Source organism: Sinohyriopsis cumingii, chromosome 13, assembly GCF_028554795.1.
Source record: "Sinohyriopsis cumingii isolate HCF-2022 chromosome 13, ASM2855479v2, whole genome shotgun sequence".
Classification (NCBI taxonomy): Eukaryota; Metazoa; Mollusca; class Bivalvia; order Unionida; family Unionidae; genus Sinohyriopsis; species Sinohyriopsis cumingii.
The window spans coordinates 18907126-18934253 of record NC_142973.1 but is presented as its reverse complement, the minus strand read 5'-3'; the positions used below and the strand labels follow the sequence as shown (position 1 = coordinate 18934253).

The following is a 27128-nucleotide window of genomic DNA, read 5'->3' as shown; positions in this document are numbered from 1 at the left end:
TTTTAGAAACGATGTGAAAGTAGATCGCTGGTTTTGTCACCAGTATGCTTATCTTTTGTCTCAAGCTAGGAAACATAGTGTCCATCAATGGCCTAATGACTTCCAACAGTGGAAATCACAATTTCATTCACAACGTTGTCAGCCCTGTTTAAAGTAGAGTGTGAATTGAAAAAAATGTTTGTCATTTGAAAAAAATGTTTGATGTTATATTGTTGGATTATTGTTAAAAATGTTAGAGTTGTTGGTTAGTGTTAAGTGATTTTGAATAAAAAATGTTGTGTTTTGAAAAAATGCCTTTGTCTTTTGTTTGGCTATAACAATGTTGATTCCTGCTCTTTCACTTCTCTCTATCTCTCTCATGACACTCATTGAACGTTGCGGCTCGAAAATCGTAGAGGGATGTTTTCCTTCACGTCCGCGCTTTGACTTTAAGAACCGGGGTAGTTTCCAGTCTAACCATCCATTGTCGACTCATCCTCCTACGCTCCAAACTAGCTAAGCTAAACGAAGCCTACGTGAATTTGCATAGGGTCAGACACAGTCTGATACCGAAGCCAGAAGAGATAGAGAATGTGAGAATGTTAAAAGTCACTGAAGACCTGATAGAAGAGCTCTTCAGAGAAGAAGTGAACAGGGAGAAAGAAGAATGGACAGAGAAGTACAGACTTCAGAGACAGCAGCAACAACAACAACAACAGCAGCAACAGCAGCAGCAGCAACCTGAACCTGACAGAGGCTTTGTCGATTGTCGTATCGACACCAAAGAGTTCTTCTTCTCTTTCCGAAGAAGCAGACCTATCGTCAGAAAGTCTATCATCAGAGGACGTCGCGTTCTTAGAAACTAAAAGATTGCCATAGCAAACAAAAAAAAACAGCCCTTTTCAGGGCTACCCAATACTTTAGAAAAGAAATAAGAATCGATTTGCCAATGTGTGTATGTAGAGTAGTGTGAATATAAACACTGACTCTTTTTTATAGTGTGAGTGTATGTATTTGTGTATAGGATTGTGTGTTTGTAAGTTCTCACGTACGTTTGTGTGGATAGTAGATTAAAATCATGCTTTTTTTGCTGTTTGAGGTGTGGTGAGAGTAGATTTGGGGTTGGATTGGATTGCTTTGCGTATGTGAATAGTATATTTTTTGTTTAATAAAATTTTTTAGAATATTGATGGGCAGTATAAAAAAGTGAGTGTTTCTTTTAGGTCCGCGCGTTTGTTTGGCTATGATCTAGGTAAGATCGATTTTGTTTTAGGGGATGTTTTCCATCACGTCCGCGATTTTAGTATAAATTGAAACTCGTTCGGCAGTCTAGCTACCCTTGTTGATTGATCAAGAGAATGAACACCAGACTAGCAAAACTGCTTGAACTTCATGTACACCTGGAATATGCCAGGCTAATAGTGAATGAGCTGGCTGCAGAGGCCCTAGTAGAAGAGGGAAGGATGAAAGAAGAGGAGGAGAGAAGAAACAAAGAAGAGGAGGAGAGAAGAAACAAAGAAGAGGAGAGAGAAAATTTCAGAATCCCAGAGACAGAAAATTGGGATTCTGAAGCCACTTATCCTGCCTCTGCTCTTCCCCCCAAAAAGGTGAAAAATGACTGGGGAAGAAGATGTGTGTGTGGTGCCAGACCTGGAAGGTGCCATCATTAACCAGGTGTCATGGAGTTCAAAAAAAACCCCAGCCCTTTTCAGGGCTACCCCAATCTGTAGAAAAGAAATAACATTCGATTTGCCAATGTGAGTATATAGAGTAGTGTGAATATAAACACTGACTCTTTTTAATAGTGTTTGTGTCTGTGTTTGTAAGCGCTGACGTAGGTTTGTGTGGATAGTAAATTTTGGTTTCATTTTAATGCTTTGTGTGTGTAAATAGTAGATTAGGGGCTTGTTTATTGATGTTTCACGTATGTGGATAGTATATTACATGAAATGAGAAAAGTAGGGGATGTTTTCCATCACGTCCGCGCGTTTTAAGTGATAATCTAGGTAATATCAATTTTGTTTTAGGGGGATATTTTCCATCACGTACGCGCTTTTCGTATAAGAACCCACAGTATTCGTCGTTCAAACCATTCTACAGAGAAGATGGCTTCAAACCACCTCGATAAAATGCAAACATTGCAAGACGTCCTGGACAATTTGGGCATGATGGAACAAATGCTAGTGAGGCTAAACGAAGATCACTATTCTTATAGTCCCCATCGAGTGAAGATGGAGATTAACAACTTACGAAAAGTAAAGGACATGATAACTGATGTGATGAAAGAAATAAAGGAGGAAAAGGAGGATGAAGAGGAAAGGATAAGGATAAGAGCATGGAATGAAAAAATTGAAAAAGAAGAAGAAAATGAGAAGAGGAAGAAAGAAGAGGAGGAGAAGAAGAATGAAGAGAAAAAAGGAAGAACAGAAGAGAAAGAGTGTAGGACAGAAAATAAGAAGTTGGTGGATAAATAGAAGAAATTAGAAGAAGAAGAAGAAACCCAAAGGCCCTTTGCAGGGCCACTCCTATTTCTCGAGAAGAGACTGACTTTCCATTGCCTACCCTTTTTTTCTTTAAAAAATAGGGTCCCAACCCTATTCCATTTCCCCTTGAGGCTCAACAGGCCCAAACGTCTTTCTTGTCCAATGTTAAATTCCCTTGAGGCTAAACAGGCCCAGGGTTTTTTGCCCATGTTAAATTTCCATTGAGGCTAAACAGGCCCAGGGTGGTTAATGTTAAATTTCCATTGAGGCTAAACAGGCCCGGGGGGGGGGGGGGAGTCTGTAATGCTAATTCCCATTGAGGCTAAACTAACCCCCTATATTACTTGTAAAATCCAATATTACACCTGGCAAGAGGGAAAGGTCACAGTGGTGCTGATAAAAATAGGGGGATGTTTTAACCAGAAAGCCTCACTTAATGACGTTAATACATGTATTTCTAATGTGTATGTGTAATTATATATATATATATATATATATATATATATATATATATATATATATATATATATATATATATATATATATATATATATATATATGTATGCATGTGTGTGTGTGTGTGTTTATATTGTTACTGGCAACAGCATCGGTTGGGTCGTCTACATGGACTGAACGGACTATCCAGCACCAGATGTGATACATGATGCCAGCTGTGATACCCAATACGCATGAACCCCACGGATAAAGAGTATTACATCCGGCACAAGATGCAACCTGTAACAAAAACAATTAGATTTTAGTTTCTTTTCGTTTCTCGGCCTTGATCGAACAATATATGTTCAATTAATCACACATACCTATCTGCCTTTTAACCTTTCATAATCCCCAATCGCGACATACATACATACATACATACATACATACATACATACATACATACATACATACATACATATACACATAATGAGACACATAATGAGACACATACGGTATAACAGAATAAAGACGGAAGGAGCTTACAAAAGAGCGAGAGAGAAAGTTATCGATAAGTAAAGTGATGCTAAGGTTGATGCATTGATAGATACCCATACAGAACTGAAGTAAAAAGGAGACAAAAGAGGAGTAAAGGTTAGTTTGAAAGAGAAAATGGGTTACTGTTGGGTGTAGTGGGGACAAAATGAACAAAAACAAGCCAAAAACATGAAAATAAACTGAGTGGCAGACAAGTTTAGAATCTTACCATTCCGGTGATTGCACCGTTACTGGCGACAGTAATACACCAAGCACCAGATCCAAACCTGGGAATACGGTACACGAAGGTCGCAGTAAAGGAGGCGAAGGTTGCTGTGATCATGGTGTTGACGATGGCGAGACTAATGGCTTCGCCGTCACCCGCTTTACTAAGGGACATCTGGGAGGCACCGTTAAACGTCAGGAACCCGAAAAACAAAATGAAGCCACCAAGAGTTGAAAGCTGCAAAAGAAAAGACAGTTTGTTTATTGAAAACGTGTATACCTTTGTATGCATAAGTAGTGAAGGGGGCAATTTAGCGTCAAGGGACTTCTATGTTAAATTGGGGGGAATTTGACATGGAGAATTTTAACGTGGGTGTGCCTATAGACCGTCAAGGGATAGGGACTGTTTAGCGTCAAGGAAATGGAACAGGGGTGATGTCACGGTACTGGACACTGGCAACAATGTTGCAAATGGCTTACCTCAATCGGGCGAAACAGGGACAGCGGTAAAAAAGCTATAACGCTAACGCTTGGTGGGGCGGGACATATAACTTTATGTAACGCTTGGCGGGCGGTACATATAACTTGTTATAACACCTGGCGGGGCGGGACATCTAACTTTATATAGACATACACAAAGAAACAAAAAAACAACACACACACACACGCACAATTTAGTCAAGAGAGTAAATACTTTCAAGGCAACAGAGTTGCCCTGAAAAGGGCCGTTTCAATTTCTTAGTTTACTTCCTCTCCTTCCTTCTTGTCCACCAGCACCTCAATTTGTGCATCACATTTTTCTTCTTTTTCTTCTCATTTTCATCCTCCTCTTTTTCTTCCTTCTCCTCTATCTCCTCTTGTTTTCTCTTCTCATTCTCCTCTTCTTTCTACAGTTTTTCGTTTCATTTTCTCGTTCTCTCTTTTTCTTCTTTGTTCTCTTTCTCCTCATTTTCCTATTTCATTAACTCTGTCAGTATTTCCTTTGTCTTCTTTAAATTATTCATCTCCATATTTGTTACCTGTAAGAGATATAAGCCCCATCCTCCATTCTCATTAAAAATTCCTCAAATATTCCCAGGTCATTTACTGCCTCTTGCAATGTCTTCATTTTATCCATCTGGTTCGAAGCCATCTTCTTTGATTTTTCCATTTTGAATGGCGCAAATCAAAAATGACGAACGCTATGCTTTATATACTCCAAGCGTAGACCTGAAGGAAAGCATTCCTTACAACAACTTGACATATTCTCTACTATCAATACTGAAGGCAAGGAAATAACTCATTATCTACTATGAATACAGAAGTGAAGAAAAAAAAACATTATCTACTATCAACACATAAGGGAAGAAAATAACCCATTATCTACTATGAACACATAAGGGAGGGGGGAAAACAAATATTATCTACTATCAAATCAGAAGGGAAGAAAATAACCCATTGTCTAATATCAACATAGAAGGGAAGAAAATAACCCATTATCTACTATCAACACAGAAGGGAAGAAACTAACCAATTATCTACTATCAACACAGAAGGGAAGAAAATAACCCATTATCTACTATCAACACTAAAGGGAAGATTGCGTCCCCGTCTGGCTGCAAGCTTGTTATGAGGACAATGTCTACTACTGAGGAAAGAGAAGGAGAACTCTTTCGTATCCACACGGCAGTCGACAAAACCTCTGTCAGGTTCCTGTGACTGTTGTTGCTGTTGCTGTTGCTGCTGCTGTCTGAAGTCTGTACTTCTCAGTCCATTCTTCTTGCTGCTTCTTGATTTCGTCTTTGAAGATCCCTTCTATCAGGTCTTGGGCAACTTTTAACAACCAGACATTCTCTATCTCTTCCGGCTTGGGTATCAGGTTTTGACTGACACGATGCAAATTCGCGTGGGCTTAGTTCAGTTTGGCTAGTCTTGAACACATCTTCATAGGTTGGCATATCAACAATGGATGGCCAGACTGATGATGATGATGATGAGATTTTATTAGCGTCGCTTGTGCACATACTGCGTAGCCAGTGTTGACAATATGAGAGCAGGAATTATAACTAGAGATGTTGTAGCTGTACTACCCGTTGTTTGCGGACACCACGGTTTTGGTCCTATCCTATTATTTACTTGTCTTCTGTTGTTTCCTCCTGGGGCGTTAATTCTCCAAAGAGATTCCTGTGCTTCCCAGATATGTAGAAGCGTTGTTTTATTTACCTGAGTCCTAAGGCTCCAGCCTGTTGCTAATCATAGACCGAGGCCAATGATGGCATTAATGGCTTGCTCTGATATCAGCACTTCCATCTCTAACCCTGTTAATTATGTGTTGCTTCTGCCTTTGTTGCTCGAGAATATCACCAGACTGAATGACTGACTGGCTGTATTAAATTAACGTCGATTTCGCTCATTAGGGCATGTTGGACGAGTTGTGCCAGCAAACGTGGCTTATTAATTGATCCTGGGGGAAGGAATTAGTGCCCCATCCCCCAGGCATTTATGTATTCACGGACCACTTATTAATTTGGCCATCTGGTCGTGGGACTAATTAGTCCCTAACTACCTGAATGTAAGGCCGTCATGAGTGGAAATGAACCAAAACGCACTCATGATAAAAAAGTTGGTATCCATTTGCGATTGAACTCACCATGTGTCAACCCATGCAGTATGTAAGGTCCGCTATGATTGGTCGGCACCGACGACGTCACATTGGGACACCTGGTTTTTTTGACGGGTGGAAATGGTTCCACATCTCCGTCAATGTCCGATGTCCGAGAGAGCCAGGGGAGGCAAGGAACTCGGGAAGCAGGCCATGGATGTCGTGTACTCCCAGAAACGCCAGCCCGTACTTATTGCAGATCTAGTCCAGTTATTCTAATGAACAGTAAAAAGTACCAATAATGTGTTAGCCAACTGTGCAATTAGATTAAAACAATTCTTACTTCTTAACAAATCTATCTAGTTCTAGTACATAGTGTACATAATAAATGTCATAGTTGTCCTATTTAACTAATATGTCTAAGCGACATATAAAAATGTTTGGTCACTATTAGGTCATAAAATGTTTTAAGTTTTGATGTGGCAATCCAGTGGATCAAGTCTGTGTAAATATAGAGATTTTATCGAAAATGGTTTTCAAGCCAATAGAAAAAATCAAGGGAAATTGGTTTCCACTCTTTGTGGCACTGAAGAGTGCTCATATTGCACCATAATCCGTTTCATTAGGTGTAGCGGGAATTCAATTATTTCCCTAACATAGATTCTCTTGGCTCCTGGGTCGACTATGTCTGCTACACTGCTATTCATGAAGCATTCGTCGATAGTCAGGAACCAAGACAATGAGTCTGGAAGGTCAAGATATGATATGAGTTGATGGGCAATCATGCGAGCAACCACGACTGGACAGTTGGTGTATAGTACTCCTCTAGTTCGGATAGCTCCAAGGGTATTCCTCAAGGCCGCTTTGCTAGGTTGCGGTAAGGTGGGTTGCAACTAATGATTTCTAGGATCGAATACAGTTTTATGGTCATCCAGATGTTTAATGGCTTCGTCTTTACCTTGGAAAAGTGAATTGAGCCCCATTTCGTCAGCAAGGTTTTCTAAAATACTGATGAGTTTCAGTTCATTCTTCTGATCTTTAGTCAATGAATCGTCATCCAGGTCAGACTCAGTTCTGCTTCTTGCTCGACTACTTCCTCTGGTAGTTGAGGGACTGGTGTTGCGCTTTGGGCCGGTTTCTCTTTAATGGCAACTTTAGGTACTGATGGTGGAGGTGGAGGAGGTGGAATAGGTGGACTACTTTCCCTCACCTCAATGTTTCTTTCTCGTTGCCTTGAGGTTGTGAGGGTTCCCCTCTTCTGGGAGGGTCCCGTCTATGCTGAGTGGGCCTATGTGGATACGATCTGTCAGGCTGTTGTTGATACCTTTAACGATATCTATCATTGTCATATCCGTGTCGCCTATTTCTGTTCTGTCTATCATCTTCCCTATATGGTATTTCCTTCTTTCATATGAACAATAGTATCGTACTTTTCGCTTGTGCACGTAAGCTCCATCCTGTAGCCAATTTAAGTCCCAGGCTTCTCAAGGCGTCTCTTGCAGGGGTTGGGATAATGCCCATCGCTTGCTCTCTTTGTCGTTAAGTGTTGCTTCTGCTACGTTCGCTGCGACTATGGCCAGACTGGAGAACACCTCAATTTATATGGCTCAAGCGCGGACGTGGTATAAAAATCCCTACGATGCTTAGGGTCGGAACGCTATAGCTTATCTACTGGTCAGGAATAGAGAAAAGTCAAAGAGCGTCTATAGTGATACATATTTATTTTTAAAAATACACCACCAACACTATCTTTGTTGTGCACACACCATGGTATATGTGCCCTGTAATTTCACATTATTGAAGCGACTCGTCTTGGCATTTCTTCCTATAAAATCGATGATATCGTCTTCCAAAGGTAGTAATCCATACGAATCAAAATACTCCACACAACCATCTTCGAGAAAGTAGATGCATACCCAGTTGGTTCCTGTCAGATGACTGTCGTCCGTGTTGATGACATAAGCTTGATGGTATTTAGGTTTGCGAAGAGGGAGTTCATCTTTAGCGCACACGACAGGATTCCAAGATGTACGATCTGTTGTTCTAAAGGTAATAAAGTTCCCAGGTATCCATTTTTGTTTTGATTTAATCTTATCTCAGAGGTAATGATAAGTCATAAATTCAATCCTGACGTTTTGCTTGAAAATCTATGTCAAGTAGTCGTCTCCTTCCTTCGTCTCCGTACTCTGAACCAAGAGATATTCGATGCGATGAATTTCTAGAGCAATCAATGGAGGGGAGGACTGATCATGCAAGTCTTTATACCACTGATGCAACACTTGTTCTTCCAAGATGAGATCCCGAGCGTAATCCAATTTTTCTTCTTCACTCACAATCATACACTGATCGTGTTGGATTTAACTGGAATGATCGTTTTGACATCTATAGCAATCTTTCTTGGTCAACCCTGTAGTGGTTGCCGCAAGGTGTTTGGCAAAACAAGACTCTAAATTTTGTTCTTGTTCTGTCCATCTGGAAACATCGTCACCTCTTCGTCTTTGTCTTTTTTTCGGTGGGTGGTTATCCTTCCATGATATCCTCCCATTCCATTTCCAAAGATTCTCCATCATTCAAGGAGGGATAAATGTCTTCCATAGCTTCCACTTGACTAGAATAACTTCTCTCAAACTGTTGATTTCTATTGTATTGTTGAATTCGGCATACAAGATGACGTTCACCGTCTCTGGAAGAGTTGTACAAAACTGAATTTCCACACGCAGTTAACCAGATTTTATTGGGTGGATATGTCACTCGTTGCTGCCTTAGTGTGGAGTGAAATCAAAAGCCCACTAAGCGTAACCTCCTTTAAAATCGTCACTGGTCGTGGCAGAATCCGCTCTAAAAGGAATGAATCGTCGTAACGGTGCTAATATGTGTCCCACCACGTTGTACTCAACCACATCAGAGTACACAAAGATCAAATTTGGTTCTTGGTTCAGTTCTACAGGGAATAGATATAACTTAGCAAATTTCAAGTTGTTGGTGATGGGTGTTATGAGTAGACTCTTGACCATCGTGAGGCATCCACCAGAAATGTCAAAAAATTCAGGACAAAACGTAAAGGACAGCGTTTTGCCATCCGAAAGTTTCATCAACAGGCGACGAGCCAGTTTATGATACTCAAGGGTGACACTTCGTTTGGTTTTGTTCAAGGCTTTGCCAAACTGCGCATTGAATCTGGCAACAATCAGTCCACCAGATGGTGACCGTTAAAATAATAGTCTGCATCGTATAGATTTCCCGTGGAGTATCGGGGGACACTTGTCATTTCATAGAGGCGTCTACAGTTTCGTTTTCATTGAAGTATTGTTGCACTTAGTTGTTCAAAAAGCCACTTCCAATTTGCTTCGTGATCCAATTGGAGGGCCTGGTGTATTTTCGCCGTGAAACAGCACTTTGTATTGTGGGGAAACAAATCCATGGAACTATCACTGGGTAAAGTTAAGTAAAATTGACTATTAATAATTCCAAAGTTCTGCTGTCCAAGGGTCACTGGAGGTCAGAGAAGTGTACACAAGAAGAGTATTGTGGTTGTTTTGGTGGTTGCTGTTGGGAGGGTGTCTGATGTTGGTCGCAAGACTTCCGTTCTTACCGTTAGAGTATTTTAGGGAAGGTTTGGTGAGAAAGTAATCGATGCAACGGATCAGTACAATGGTCATCAATTATTTGTCTCCTTGTTGCGAACTCATATCGCCAATGGCAACACGGATGACACAATACACCAGAAAAATGTGGCAGAAAAAGACGATTTATGTTTTAGGCACACGTTCTCCACCACACCCACAAGGGTTGCTTTTGTAGATCTTGCAGAGATGAACTCGGAGAAGGAGTGATCACTGTCGTGGTTGCGGCTGTGTTGAAGGGAATGATAGTCACTTCTTTTTATAGTCGATGACTTGCGAAGTGTCGATACAAGAATCAAAACTTGAAGAATATCCATTCCAACGTACTTTGGCTTATTTCACACGTCGTCTTCCCACTTTTCGGGTTCTTCGATCAAGAATGCTTTTGATGTCGTAGACTTCGTCTTTTTTTCTGGTGACGCGTTGCAACTCGGTAAGTAAAATATTCCTTTTAACACTTCCCCATTCATGTCTTCCAATTTATAGACGGTAGGATGACAACCACGCACACGTCCGGTGAAAGGAAACAATTTGGTGGTCCAGTTGGGTTTTGCCAATGGGCATTCATTTCCTTTTTGGTTTGAGAGTCGATGAAGGGATCAGCCAGTTGCGTCAAAGCTATTTTGTTTCTGTCAAAAAAAGCGTTTGGTTTGATGAGGGTATGAATGATGCCTCGCAGTGATTGACGTGCTCTCACCGTAAACCATCGTAAGACTTCTCGAGAATGGTTTCTAAGACACGAGCACGTATGTGCGAATTTTGTCATGACAGATGCCGTACAAGGCACGAATCAATTTGATGGGAAGATGAGACTGAAGGTACGTCATGTTGACGATGTTTGAGACAGACCAAAAGTGACCGAGGTTTTATAGATGTTTTATTAAGTCGATGGAGACGTGTACAAGACAGGCCCTCCGTTTTGGCACCAGTGGTGCCAGATGGGTATGAAATCGCAAATAATTGGGAGTTGTAGGTTTTTAAATCCACGAGTAGATAGGCATGTGGGGTTTGAGTAGCATCATCGTGCGCATGAGTCAGCCAAGCTGTGCTGTTTGGCTAACATTTGCACTTGCGATTTATCTCTAGATCTTTTAAACAAGACCACGTAAGGAGCATTGAGACCAATGATTCTATGCGGTTGACTTTGTTAAAAACAATTTTGGGTAATGTGAATGACACTGGGATTATGGTGATGGCCTTTGCGCGTAAACCACAGTTTAATTTCTCCTTCGTCTTCTCCTAACATGTCGTCGAAGATGACCAGATGGGATTGACTGGGGTCAAACACGATCCCGTCGTCTTCGCCTGGAATCCCTTCCACAAACACGATGTAACTGCCTTGAATATTCTCGCATGAGACTGTACATCGATTGCCACTCTTTGTAACATCTAACGATATGTCGAGGAGGACGATCAATCAAATGACGTTTATGTTTGATCAAACATTTCACAAATTCGGTTTTGCCTGAACCACTCGGTTCAGCAGTTAAAGGGATGGCGAAGATACAAGGCCTTCCAGCTAGCAAGATCTAAGTTTTCGTCAATGACTTAGAGTGGAAGAGGAAGGGAAAGAGACAGCAGAGCTAGCGATAATGAACGTACTGTCACCTTTGACACGAAGACAGACAAAGCAAGAGTTTTTATACAATTTTCAGGACTCGTTTATTTTTAAAAAATAAAAATCGAACACAAAAAACAAAAATACATGAAGCCAAATACTTAGGTACATGAATAAAATACACATTAAACAATCGAAGTCGAATATAAACAAGTCACTATACAACATGTCTGGGAACGAAGGTGTGGTGTCCAAGGGCCAGTTTTAATGTTCTTAGAGTCTCTACATCCCTTGACACAGTCACACAGGGGTCCTGTCGAAATTGCTTTTCGGAAATGTCCATGTCGAAGACAGTCCTATCATAAAAGGAGTGGTTTTCCTCAGTGTCGGGTTCTTCTTCTGACACGGCGGCTAACACAGGCTTAAAAGTTAGATTTTTCACTGAACTTTTGACTTGCCACTTTTTTTGCCCGAGCCGCGAAACCAAGATGTTTCCAGTCACGCATATCTGGCTAGTGAGGGTGTAAATCACCAGCTACACGCTCATCGTCGTACACATCTTCAGTGACTAAAAGTTTATGAATTTTTTTTCCCGTAAAGGTCGGGAAGTATCCAGATGAAAATGCAAGGCTTTACACAGAATGAGTCTCTTGTGGATATTTAAAAGTACCACTCTCGTGTATTCTTTTGGCGGTACCTCACAGTACAGATCGTACAGATCCCACAAAGAATCGACTGGTAAACGAAGTCCTAAAAAAGAAGTTACTAAGATACCACACGACGATCCAAGTCACTGGACTCAGTGCTTATAAAAAGTGTTGGTAAATCGTCACAGTCTGAATATTGTCATTGATTTCCTTCCACGGCAATTTTCTATCACTGATGATAAAGGTCTGGCATGGTAGCCATTATTAATACCCGTTCTTTCTGGAGGTAATACATATACTTTTTAAACAGATGCCGTTTTATTTCAGTACCGTGCCGAAATTGTTTAATCACTAACAAACATACCAAACGTGGCACAGAAGTTTCCTCTTGAACCAAGAATAGTTCTTGTAAAGACTTTTTTGTAATCCTCTTAGTCTGCCGTTGGAATTATGTGTACTATAATCTCCTTGTATGTAGAATGTGTGACATCCAAATCTGTATGAATTCCAGATGATTCATCAATGTCTGACCAATGGAACACTTTGAAATGAAACAATCCTATTATACCGTTCAGGTACCAGTGGATCCAACATCGCTGAGGTAAAGGATGCAATTGTTCTTTGCGTTGGACTTTGCGTTTTAACCAAATCTCGGTAAATGGGTTCTCTCAGATCCAGAGGTACATTGTAAATGTACTCTTCTAAATAAGACGTTCGAAGCAATGTCATTCTTTATCGGAGACAGTAAGTCTCCTTTTTGCACAGAACTGATCATAATCCAGTAGCGTATCCAAATTGTTTAGTCACTAGCTCACACACTACCCACAGCACACAATTTTACTCTACAGACAAAGTTTGATAGCGTAGAAGATTTTGGTAATCCTCTTAGTCTTACTCTGGAGTTCGATGTTGTATGGCTAGCTTGTATGGAGTAGGATGGGTAGCAACCAAAGTATTCTGGTCCTCGTCCAGTTGATGAATGTCTGACCATTGGAACGCTTTCAAATGAATCAGGCCTCTGATAGCATTCAGGTAGCAGTGGTTCCAATATTGGTGACGTAACGGATGCAATTGTTCTTTGCGTTGGACTTGTATTTTGACAAACTCTCGGTAAATAAGTTCTCTCAACTCCACAGGCAAATCCCGAATGTTCTCTTGTAAAGTATCCATCCAGAGATTACTGAGTTCGTCCCACTAAAAGCAGGTAGTGACAGTGCGGCGACCATCAAGCATGCTCTAGGTAAGCGGAATCTTTCTGCTTCCATTTGCCCAAGTAGATAAATCTGGCTCTGGCTAATTCTTCGTGGGTATTTCCTCCCATATATTTGGTCCATTTTCCTTCGAAGGTTTGGAATCAACTTTCAAGGTCTCAGTATTCAGGAAAATGCACAAGGAACGAATATTCTTCTTTGACAGGTTCATTTCGATGAAGGTATCGTGAAACCCGGAGTAGTTGGCTCAGGCATGGATGACATACGTAGGGTGTTAGCCGCATGGTTTCTCGTTTAGGATGACATAGACCATGAAAACCAGTAAAGTGATAAAATGTTCTGCAGTGAGTGTCATCGCTTTGGCATCCATAAGGTTCGACACGCCCAACATCATTTTCCATGGTAGATATGGTAGTAGTAGTCAAAACAATGTTCCCATGATGTCCTGCTGCAGTAGCAATAACGACGTTCGCATGATGTGGTACTGAACCACTAAGGGCACAGAGTACGGCATCACTGTCATCGCAAGGCACATCATTACATTCCACTTGAGAATCACCAATCTTGAATCGTGTTTGTTTGAAAATATTCATCTTTCTCGCTTGGCACTGGTAGTTTCAATGAACATGGGTCTTAGACGTTTTCAAGTTTTATATGCTGACCACGTGCTTCATATATTTCGTTTTGTCGTGAATCATCTGGAAGGAGTGGGAAGGTTCTGTCAAATACTCCGTCTTTGGTAAACATGGTCGTTGTGCCATTTTGCCCCCAAAACAATTCAACATCACTTTGGCAAACGATCGTCCTCCATCGTTTTTCTCGATGTGGTCTAAAGTGATGCCTTTCTGTTCCAAGACATTCTCTTTGTATTTATTTTGGTCTCCGGAAGTGTGACACCAGGAATGATAGCCACTGGCTTCTTGTTTCAGTTACGAAATGGCATCCATGTAGTCTGCTCTGCGAAGAAAGCCTTTAGGAGTCTAGTCACCTTGTGGTGCTTTTCTGCCTTGGGAACGAGGTGAATTTCGTACACTTCTAACAATTGGTACCCCAAGTCCAGAGGGTTGAACAGATCCAAGCTGATCCCTATTCCTGTCAAGGCGCGTTCTTTATGGGTGTGCTGACAAGGTTGGTCTTGGTTGCACGTTTAGGAACAGGTAGGGAACAAGGGAAACATCAGTTTTCCTTGGCAATGGTGAGGTAAAACGGTATGGTACAAGTCTATGGAGGCAAGTATTTACATTTAATTAGTCCTTCGTGTTGTGGAATGTAATCTACGTCGATGTGTTACGTCAGCAATTGTGGGTGCCCTAAGAGAAAGTGACAATATTTGCACACGTAAAGATACAGCAGACACAGGTCCAGATATTTGTTTTATTCTCCTTTCTCCTCGTCCGCGTGGTACAGCAAACAGGTGGCATTCGTCTGGCATCCGTCGAAACTGTCCCAATGGTTCAAAAGATCCACCAGATTGTAATTACCCACGATACGTTTACACTCGGGATAGGTTTTCAAACGGTGATCGTACTCATGTTCCCACATTTCCACTACTTGGTATCCTTGCTGTTCTAACTTCAAGCGGCTTTGACAAGTAGCTTCGTACAAGACTTCATGGTACGTCGTGAAAACTGATTTTTAATGTTTCGTTGAGGATAACAGGTTGGACATCCGTTAAATAAGCAACCGTGCACTCGTACATGATCTTGGGATTTTCTAAGTCACAGCCATCCACCGAATACGTTCCGGTGGTCTTTTCATCTCCTCCGTTTCGGGCGTGTTGGATCCATTTGTCTTCCTTGTCACACAAGTAATGTAGCCAGCATAGAGCTTTGACCAAGTATTGACGTATGAAAAAGTTAGTCGCTTGAGGGCGGATCACAGCTCGAGTGTTTTCGGGCATGAACACTAAGGAGCACGATTTGGCAATGGTGCATGGTTCTTTCAAAGGATCTATTCATCCGTGTTCCGTGAACAGTTCTCGAATGTTTTCACAGCATCGCCGTAAAATGTCCACGTCGTAACGACAATACTTTAAAATGTCTTCCTGAAGGTCAAAGGAGCTTGAGGCGTGAGTGTGGCACCAAGCGTAGAAAGCTTCTCGTTGTTTGGTGCACATGTTGTCGGGGTTGTGGTAGTGATCATCAGGCAAATGGAGTAGAGCGGAATGTTGATTGATTTATGTAATAGAAAAGTACGGTAAATAGTTTAGAGGCCAAACATCCCTCACATTTCAATCCATAATGTTTGTGTTGCTCTCGATTGTTACAGCCATATTCACATTTCTCACAATAATAACCGTATCCCAGGAATGGGGCGATACTGGTAATGGCATCGAAATGTTCATCGTGATGATAGAAGTGAACGTATTTTCTATCTTTGAAATTTTTGTCTCAAAACAACATATGTTCACGCACTTCTTCAGGGTGTACTTTCAAGTTGTAGCATGCAGCTAAGACGTCTTGCAATTTTTGCATTTTAGGAATGCCACAGGTTGTGTCTTTAGATAACCCCGCTTGCTGTAACAGGAGTTCTGCTTCTCTTTATTGTTTGTCTCGGTCCGATTGTTGATTAGTTTTCCATGCTCTTTTCTATTCTGCCGTGTCCTTGTCGGTAATGGTTCGTCCCACCACGATGGCCCTCGCTAAACACATCTTGTCTTGAGTGTTGTTGATATGGACGAGGATCTTTCTAGTGCTGCAAAGGTCGTCTACCAATAACACTTTTTTGAGTCAGGTCCCTTTTTGAAGAGAAAAGTGGACCAAGTATAGTGTCGCTTTTCCATCGGTGATGTGAAACTTGTCCTTGGACTGCTGAACATGTTGAATCATGTCAATGACTTTGGAAGGTTCATTCTTATTGCCTGTTATACTCAATCCAAACTGGAGACGTCAGACTGTCGAGGTAAATGGAAAGTTCCAAGCAATCGTCTTCGTTGGCTCGATATTGCGGTTTAAGTGTGGTTAACAAAGAATCTCATACATCGGTGATGAACCCGTCTGCTTACTACAACGGTACTTTGGACTTGAAATCTTAAAATTTTTACCGTTTACGTTTGGCTATGGTTCTAAATTTTCTAGAGGATTATTTATCCATCTCTCGAATGTGGTAGTACATTTCAGGGGTAACTGGGGTTGACTTTGGTTGGGTGTAGACTCACTGCGTCTGGATTCTGGCTCACTCATGTCATCTTTGAAATCGCTTTCATGGATCTGAGCCAAGATCTGAGCTACTGCGCGATGCGATAGGTCACGTTTCTGCCTCTTACTTTCTTCTGTTGAATGAAAAAGGCTTGTTCTACTTCTTTCTACTGTTGCGAAAATTCCACAAATACTTATTTCTGCCCCTGTTTAAAATGCTCGACGTACAGTAAGGAAGGAGACAGCGGAAAAGATACTGGTACCGGAACAAATTCTTGTGAAGAGAGAAAATCCACTAAATCTCAATTAAAATCGTTCCATTCTGGAAGTAGGATGGTGGTTGTTTTAGTAGCTGCTGCTATACCATTGCTTCAAGTGTCCACGACCGGTGCACCCCAGTTCATCTTCTTCTTAGTTTCTATCATGTTCTCACTCTGTCGCATTGATTCATTGCGCACAGACGCTAATGTACCTAGGAATGGGACGTCACAGATAGCTCTCTTCGGATTTGAAGACAGACTCTGAACTCTGACTGAGGTTTGTAACGCGTGTTTGGATTGGTGAAAGAACTGAATCCGTCTCGATCCGTTCTTCCACTATAAATAACCGCAGTTCACTTCATTCCTTTCACCTGTTCTTGCCACAAGATGTGGACAAAAGTAGAATCGTCTACCCTCGTATCGTCGATGCTATTCCACCCGGACTACCCCATGTATGTCAAATCATCATGGGCTATCAGTCAGATGACTGATACAGCCTTTTGGTAAAGAAGGATCTATGTGGAGAGACAATGCTGTCTGGAGAGAGTCTTAATCTACGGACCAGAGGTTAGACGAAGTTTGAGGAAGAAAAGTAGATCCGTGAGATGCCTTCTATGTTAACTGAATGCTCTTGACATAAAAACCAAAGGCCTTTTTCAGAGTCACTTCATTGCCTCAAAAAGCTTTACTCTCTTGCCTAAATTGTGTGTGTGTTTGTGGGTTTTTTTCGTTTATGTCTATAAAGGTATATGTCTCGCCCCGCAAAGCGGTTTATAAAGTTATATGTCTTGCCCCGCCAAGCGTTAGCGTTATATCTTTTTTTCCGCTGTCCCTGTTTCGCCCGATTGAGGTCAGCCACTTGCAACAGTGTCAAATATCGTGACGTCACCTCTGTTCCGTTTCCCTTGACCCTGAACAGGCCCATTCCCTTGTCGCTAGACAGTCCCAATCCCTTGATGCTCTATAGGTCAACCCATGTTAAAATTTCCCATGTTACATTCCCCTTGAAACCATGATACAACCCCCGACATTTAACATAGTAATCCTCTTGATGCTAAAGTGCCCCCCTTCACCACCTGCATATACATAATTTACTAAGTGTGGTTTGAAAAAGAAACCCAACTGTAAAGTTAAAATCATTGAATCATCCATTACTGTGAACGCTTAGTCCACGGACACCCGTTTTGTAACACATTGCAAAAATGTTATTTAATAGGCGTAAATACTTTCCGGGGATTGAACCCCAAACCACGAATGTACAAATTGAGAGAACTTACCGATCTAGAACAAACTGAGAACTTACCGGAATAGAGTGCCCTCTGATAAAGACTGCGGCTCCAGTCACCGGGTCAAATCTGCCAATTCGCGGTCCAAGTATTGCCGCTCCAACAAACGCAGCCATTCCCCCTACCGTATGTACCACTCCACTTCCGGAAAAATCCTACCAAATATGTGATGAGACTATTAGACCAGCTTCTTATTCTCTTCTGTTCGACTGATCAGCAATCTTGGCAATACTAATGTGTTTATTATATTCAATGAATAAAGCCAATGTTCTGCACTTTAAGACATGTTTCAAACATAGATGAATAATAATAATAATAATAATAATAATAATAATAATAATAATAATATATTGGAGGAATCAGAATGACACACTTTTATTTTAAAATATGGTTGTTTAGTTATTGTATGATGATAACAAGATTTCAACTTCAATCTTGTCAAATTTTTTAATTTGAATTTTCACTATAATAAATTTACAGGAATGCAAGTTTTAAATGTTCTTAAACATAGTGTGATTCTATTTGTTGGTTGTTGGGGGGACGACATTTTTCAGTACACGGCGGCCAATATATATATATATATATATATATATATATATATATATATATATATATATATATATATATATATATATATATATATATATATATATATATATATATATATATATATATATATATAATGTGTGTGTTGGAGGAAGAACCCGGGAATACTACGGAAGTTACAACCGTCCCACAAGACGAGACACAATCATAGGTAGACAGAGATAATATGTGAGTGAGTTGTAAAGCTAGCGCCTTGGACATGCGCACATAACAAATAGCCTATTATATCTGTACGCCGTAGCAATGACTGTCAACCTTTTGACAGCTTTGGGATATTAGCATACGTGTCAGGCACTAGTTCAGAGTAAATCGCCTTTCGCATTAGCATATTAAAACTGTTCAAATTGTCTTATATACGGCTAAAGTAAACATTCTGGAAACAGTCAATGGCTGGCGAAAATAAAATATAGCATCGAAATGAAGAAGGCAAATGACACAAGGTAATCGAATCTAATAATGCAAGCACGTAACAGCTACAACATTTGAACTAACATCTGCATGTATGTGCGACAAAATGAGGCAAAAAATGAGTAATGAAATGTTTATAGTCGACAGCCAAGGCACCGACTCAGTATGTCATCTCTAAACAGCTTTTTCGTGATTCTAAACGTTTTTAACATAAACAAGTAAAATGGTATCCATGTTGACAGCGTACTGTTATAAGCCAAGGGTTTCTACTTGACCGAGCTTGGCGCGATTCCCGCTAGAATTCATAAGTTTACCCCAAATTTCCAAAGACTTCCATACAAATTCAATTGTAAATTGGAAAGCCCGACGTGTCCGTTATATACATAATTTTTACTATAATTAATACAAGACCACATATCTCACAACCTGCCAAATATCTATCAACCACACATCTGCATGGTTTCTCTTCGTTAGGTTTCCATACAGCCAGCAGTTCACGCCGTAGAAACTATAAAACTAACCCTTAACACAAGGAACTATTTTAACTGCATCGCCTTAGACCAGTCAGTTCATGGTTTTCAGGCACATTGCGCCACTACAACTGCGTCACATTTGTCACCATGTCGACATAAATGGTATCTGATGAGTCCCTTCTTATTGGTTCCATTGTGTCATTTACCGGTTTCCTACCGTAAATACTGCCACTGCAGCCACACTACCAATGTACACTAGATTTTAGTAGGGACTTTATTATTCATGGACACTCATTCGGTTTGGACATGAATTCTCTACTAGTGAACCATGGCATCATCGAAACTCACTAACACTTTACTCCGTGAAATTTGCTCATAGTAACTGGCCAATTATTTCGGGCAAAGAAATATTTATATTGCACCGAATTCCAATAATCAGACAAGTAATAACAAAAATCTAAGAATTTCTTTAAAGGGGCGCTATAACCAAATGCGCATACTCCAAATTTAGTACAGTACTATAATCTGACCTAATGAAATATACCATTGTAGTTACAATATGCAATCTTGGTACGGTTATCACTTACCAGGTATTAATTACAATGTATAGCTTTTGTACTTGTATGAAGTCATATGGCCAGAATACAGATTACAATGAACTAAACGGGCACATATACCTGAACAAGACATTTAAGTGAACCGCACGTTACTGATTCGAATGGCGATTGTGTGGATCTGTCGTTCAATTGTTCAGACACTCTCCATATTACCGAAAGCTTCTTTACCAGTAATATAGTCAAAAAATTCTATAGTGCACTCACGCCCTCTAATGACAAACGGGAATGAAGGGACTATGATGACTATTTACTAAATTAAAAATATACAGTTTAAATAACAAATTAGGACTCCAAGTCATCAAAATCATGACCACTGTGGCTGCCAGATGTACGGATACACCTTGTCTTCAAAGGCATTCCCCTTTCTGCTCCCGTAGCTAGTTATATAACTAACCCGATATCCAACACGCCCGATCTCGCCTCCATAATCTATTCCCTGAACGAGAAATCCATTAGGCCACCATGTCCAGTGAGTCACCAGTGGGTATATAAAGCCTAAGAGAAAACAGGTACAATATAGATCATTCAGTTTTGACTGGAATGAGTTTTGTAATGACTCTTTGGACGTTGTTGATAGGTATAAAATTGTTATATATCGCCAAAGAGTATATACCCCTCAAAAAATGAAACATTAAATGATCAGATAAAAAAAAAATACGGTCCATCAGCTTTCAAAATAAGATCTAAGATAAAATGTGTTAAAAGACAATTAAGCACAGGTAACTACACACTTAGGAATACTGAATTCACTAGTTTTTCGCAGGATACTACTTTAAGTGGATTTCGTGGTTGCAACAAACCACAAAATCCAACAACACTTATTACTCTGTGAATAAACAGGAATTTTTGGGAAATCCAGGAGTTAAAGTGCTTACACAAATAGAATTTTCGCAAAAACATAATTGATACACAAGAAATAGCTCTTGGCAGAGTAACTTCAAACAAATCAGAACATTTATAAATAACATATAGAAACACGGAAAAGCAACGAATTTACATGTACTAAAACACTGTTCCTTAATTTAAGAAAACAAATAATTGCTGAATTTAGATGAAAATTGGTGGTCAAATAAAATCCATAGACATTATGCCACAAGTGTAATCTCGAAATGTCAATGAGATCGACATTTTATAATATATTTCATTATGAGATATTGAAACGTGAGGATGAGAAAAAAAAGATATTACTTTTGAAAATACTTTGTTTTTCCAATTAGAAAGAATATCTACCCTTGTGTGTGATATTCAAACATGTATTTTCACATTTCGGTCTTTTCATTTTTCGTCCCCCTCCCCCCACTCTCTCTCTCTCTCTCTCTCTCTCTCTCTCTCTGTGTGTGTGTGTCTGTCTGTCTGTCTCTCTCTCTCTCTCTCTCTCTCTCTCTCTCTCTCAGGATGAATATATCATAAATGTGTCAAGACTGTTGGTCCCCGAAAATACATGTATGGAATCAATGAGCAGGTGCCATCGAAACTGTCTAAAAAATGAACACCCAGACTACAAAATGCAGGCTTCGAGTATTAACTTTTTTATAATTAGTTTACCATATGAATCATATGGATTGTCAGTGACTGAACTTAAATTAGTTTCACATGACAAATATACAGTATCTTATATTTATTACACCCAACTAGATAATGAAAACATTTTTGAGAAGAACGATTAATTATATATAGGAATAAAATTGTTTATGTAGCAATTGTAACTCTCTTGACAACCAAAATAATGTATGAAACCGATGGAGAAATCCAACACGATTAGTATCGATTGTACGCCGAACTTATTTGAGAATGAAAATTTTGGTATAATGTCTATTACCGAAAAAGCAACTTGCCAAATAACAAAAATTCTCGTCTGGAAGCAGAAATAAAAAAGCGAAAACAAAAGAAACCAAATTTATTACGTAAATAATTAAAACGTGTTGATTAATAACACACTCTGTTGTCTGTTGACCGTTCTTTCAATTTTCTAGACTAGCCATTTATGAACAATCTAAATTTGCCGAAAGGTCGCTGTTGTAAAATTACAGGGTAGTGTAAAATTTCGGAACTTCTTTTTATCGATGTAGTAATGTAGAAGTTGATCGCACTGACACAGAATGGAGGAAAAGATATCGAATGTTTATGCCATAAAAGCTATTGAATAAATAGAAAACCTATTTCTGTTGAACAGATACAAGGAAATATTTATCTCGTGAAGATGGAGCATTTTGTATTGTCGCGAGAGGCTTCGCCCTTGTAAGGATACAATGTATCCTATTCACTCGTGAAATATTTCCTTATATTCAATAAAAAAAACCGTAGTTATTCTCTATATACGTTAAAGAAAATCCTAAAATGACAATGAGATCGACATTATATCTATATGAAGATACTGACATGTCAGTAAGATCTACGTTAAATGTATAGGAAGATACTGACATGTCAATGAGATCCACATTAAACGTATATGAAGATACTGACATGTCATTGAGATCTACATTAAACGTATATAAAGATACTGACATGTCAATGAGATCCACATTAAACGTATATGAAGATACTGACATGTCAATGAGATCCACATTAAACGTATATGAAAATACTGACATGTCAATGAGATCCACATTAAACGTATATGCAGACACTGACATTCAATGAGATCCACATTAAACATATATGAAAAAACTGACATGTCATTGAGATCAACATTAAAAGTATATGAAAATACTGACATGTCAGTAAGATCTACGTTAAACGTATAGGACGATACTGACATGTCACTGAGATCTACATTAAATGTATAGGAAGATACTAACATGACAATGAGATCCACATTAAACTTATAGCAAGATACTAACATGTCAATGATCCACATTAAACATATATGAAAATACTGACATGTCATTGAGATCCACATTAAACGTATATGAAAATACTGACATGTCAGTAAGATCTACGTTAAACGTATAGGAAGATACTGACATGTCAATGAGATCCACATTAAGCGTATATGAAGATACTGACATGTCAATGAGATCCACATTAAACGTATATGAAGATACTGACATGTCAATGGGATCCACATTAAATGTATATGAAGACACTGACATGTCAATTAGATCCGCATTAAACGTATATGAAAATACAGAAAAGGTGCAGTTTCTCAAGTCTTACTTCGAGTCCGTTGCAACAGTCAGCGATCAAAATCAGAGTCTGTCTGAATTATTTGTAAAAACATTTACAATGTAAAAGAAATTAGATTTTGTTTTAGATACATCTTTAAACATTCCTTAATATTAATACTGACTGAAAGTGCGCTGGCCATTCAAAGTGTAAACCATATCCATGATCTTGATCAAGTCAATGGTCTTCGTTAGATGCTACAGTGTCCTGGGCTATACATGCATACAATTGGAGACAACACAAAGATAAATGACAGGTCAATTTACATCGATGTTTCATGAAACTTACACGAGCAATTGTTTCCAGACCGTGCATGGGTGTGAGGGGTTTTCAACGACAAAAGCAAAATTGGAGTCAACCGTGTTACCTTTGGTCCTTTGAAGTTAGCACACTGTAATTGACGTAGGTCGGATTTATTAAATTTCCCTCATCCCATTGGCAGATTTCAACCCGTATAAGTTAATTATTCAACATTTTATGTACCCATATGTGGCATTGCTAGTTAAAGATTGTTTACTTAAATACAGCTGTCTATTGTTTTTGGGAATGAAATAATAACACAAACTTTCAGATGGTGGAATCCAAGATCCCGACAAAACCACCAACCCAGAAAGTACAGAAAATCATTCTTGCACGTGTCGAAAATGAAGGTCGATCCTAAAGGCCAGAGATACAAAGCGAGGAGATTAGGCCGCGACATCCAAGCTCAGGATTACGTAGCTAGTAAAAAGGCCGCCATCAATGTTTTGCACAAGTCCTGGCTTAAAAATTACTTTTTATTTCATGAAGACACTTAATTAATCACTTAAACATGTTAGTGTTTTAGTCTCTTACCAGTCATGATTAAGCTGAAACTAAAATAGGCCATAAATTCACACCGCTCGGCCATGGCCCCCGACACAATAGTGGCGGCAGTTGCAGTAAATGTAAACTGAAAGAAGAAGTATCCATAGCGATTGGCAGGAAGGTCAGTGATTGCGAAATACGTATAGCCAATGAATTGATTTCCATCTCCATAAGCCAGTGCAAAGCCAAAGAGCCAATATGATACTCCACAAATGACTGAAAATATACAAGAAAAATATGTTATTCTATCTATCTATCTATCTATCTATCTATATATATATATATATAATATATATATATATATATATATATATATATATATATATATACCTATCTATCATGTATATAGTGAATGCGAAATTTGTATTTACATCTCCATGGTGAGGTTGGATGATGATGATAGCGTGGTCTAGTTTTCGTAGTTGAATTCAGGTTACAACCGGATACATGGGCATGGACCCAAGCAGTTCCTGTTAAAACCTAATTATTTTGATTGGTTGTGTATTTCCATCTGAAATATGTGTAATAGGGACTGATAGTTTGCACAATGGAATAACCGAGAAGGGGTTGTTCCATTATCTGGAGACGCCATTTAATGTTGGCATGATGGTAAATACAGTGTAAAGTCAAATTTGGAAATTGGCTAGAAATCGAAATTCGGGTGACCCAGTGATAAAGTAGGAAAACAGTTCCCTGTCTTTGGTATTTTAGTTGTGATGTGTATTTTCATGGTATGAACTTATTGCACTACGTTACAGAATTTTAACAAGTAGAAGCCATGTGATTGTGAAGTTATGATATTTGTGGCCATTCATTGTTTAGAGAAAAATTATTTATAATCTTAGCGCGGTTCTAGACCTTCCAATAAACAACGGTTGTTGTCGAGAAGTCCTTGGAAATAAGGGGAAAACAAGCGACTTCTAGCATAATTCACGCGAGTAAATGATTCTCTCAGTAAAGAGTCCCCTTTGCAGATTATATATCTATCTATGTATCTATCTATGTATCTATATACGTATCTATCAGGGCCGGCGCTAGACCCAGCCAGACTATCTGGCGCCCTAGGCAAGGTTAGATTCTGGCGCCCCCCCCCCCCCCCGAAAATATCAATTTCAAGATTTATAAACAATATATTTTTTTTAAAAATACTTCCCCCTGAAATCAGCGCCCTAGTTTGCCTAGTTTGCCTATATGGTAGTGCCGGTCCCGGTATCTATCTATCTATCTATCCGACCGCATACGTGTTCTTGGTCCAAACAGGTATGTCGATAATGAAACCGGAAATCATTAACAAACCATATCCAAAGAAATCTTTTCCCCGACTCAGAAGAAAACAAGAAAATGGTTTTGTAACAGTTGTATAACTCCTCACTTTCGACTTTCATGATTTCATGCATTTTAGTTACACATTGAGAATGGAAATAAAACTAAATTGATTAGGTACATCTAAGATTGGTTTGGACTTTTTGAGGGATCGTGTTTTACTAATACCTTTATCTTTAAATAAATGTACAGAATGTGAACATTTTATATGTTTCCCCTGTAGTACTGTATATTTATGTTTATTTGGAAGGGTTCGTCTTCCTTCAGAGCTTTGTGTTGTTCTCATCATTACATTTGTAAAACTGTTAATCAACACCATATAGCCATTATTGTGCTGTCGTGACATTAAGCCCCAATCCATCCATCTATACATGGAAATAAAAATCATCGGATGTCAGCAAAAACGCAAAGGGTTATAGTCAAGAGCATGTGATTCGGAAATGCCTATGACTACATAAGATTAAATGAGTGTATACTAAATGATATTATTATGTATTTCATAATGAGAGATTCGAAATTTCCTATATAGACATGTTGCATTACATGGTTGATTTTGACGTTGCGCACAAAAAGATGTTCAATCAGTATTTCGGCGTCACACACCCAGATATGAACTTTTGTGGTGTCATCTCTGACGTCCGCGTGACGATATATTTAATTGCATTGAATCGAACAAACCCCAAAACAGGACTAACACCCCACCTGACCATAACAACCAACTAATAACTGTCAAACCACCTCCCCTCCAAGTAGGAAACACCAAATTTACAGCAAGACTTAAATTAAAAGGCCCAAATCAAAGGATGGACAACAAAACTCTACCACAAAAGCTAAAATTAAATGGGACACCGATTGAAAGGGCTTACAGACTAAATAATTACATAGGGCAGATAACCAATTCAGCAGTCATTGAGTCCATAACACCCCTTACATCCATGGTACAATTAGGGATTAGGACCGTATGGAGTTCGCCATCGCCTGGAACCGTACGTAAATAAACCTAGGTTCTGTATCAAATGCCAGCATTGGGGGGCACTATGCGTCCAATTGCAAATTCAACACCCAGTGCAATCAATGCGGGGGCCAACATAAGGGACCTTGTAGAAGGACCGCACCTAAATGCACTAACTGCAGGCGAGAACACAAACCTCAATACCCTGAATGCCCTTATACAAATAGAGAAACTATAACAATAGATCTCATGAACAGCAAACAAATGTCCTATTATGCAGCCAAAATATCACACAGTTAATTAACACCAACCTAGAACAAAGCAAGAAACACACCACTCAAACCAAAACAGGAAGTCGAAATTCAAACCAAAATAAACCAACTACACAAGCAAACAACAAACATAAAAAACCCGAAAAAAGCCTAGGGAAAAAATAACAATACCACCCAATCAGGAAAAGTATAAACACCCACCCCACTCACCAGCGGTTAAAGAAAATCCAAACACAAATAAGGGAAACACAGCAATGCAGCAAATTGAACAGGTTATTCATGAAATAATTACATTAACCATGAATAGCCTAACTCCAAGCAGCCTTAAACCCCTCCCCCCAAATATATAACCAAATTAAACGACTACGCACCACTTTGAATAACACAACCAAGCTTAAATTAATAATATGGCAATGGAACTCTTGAGGTATAACAAGTAATATCAATGAATTAAAAATCAAATTACAAGACCAAGTTATAAAGCCAGATATTATTTGTATACAA

At 39.3% G+C, this 27128-nt stretch overlaps 1 protein-coding gene across 1 annotated transcript in view; it reads right to left on the bottom strand.

The window, feature by feature from the left end:
* Positions 1-27128, bottom strand: part of LOC149785008 (putative ammonium transporter 1) — a 101108-nt gene that overhangs the window by 33208 nt on the left and 40772 nt on the right. Inside the window, exons 3-7 of the mRNA XM_089978704.1 lie at positions 24066-24293; positions 20461-20561; positions 17980-18117; positions 3664-3897; positions 3059-3197 (exon numbers count right to left, since the gene is read on the bottom strand). Coding sequence (XP_089834830.1) covers positions 3059-3197; positions 3664-3897; positions 17980-18117; positions 20461-20561; positions 24066-24293 — 840 coding nt within the window. The remainder of the gene's footprint in view (positions 1-3058; positions 3198-3663; positions 3898-17979; positions 18118-20460; positions 20562-24065; positions 24294-27128) is intronic.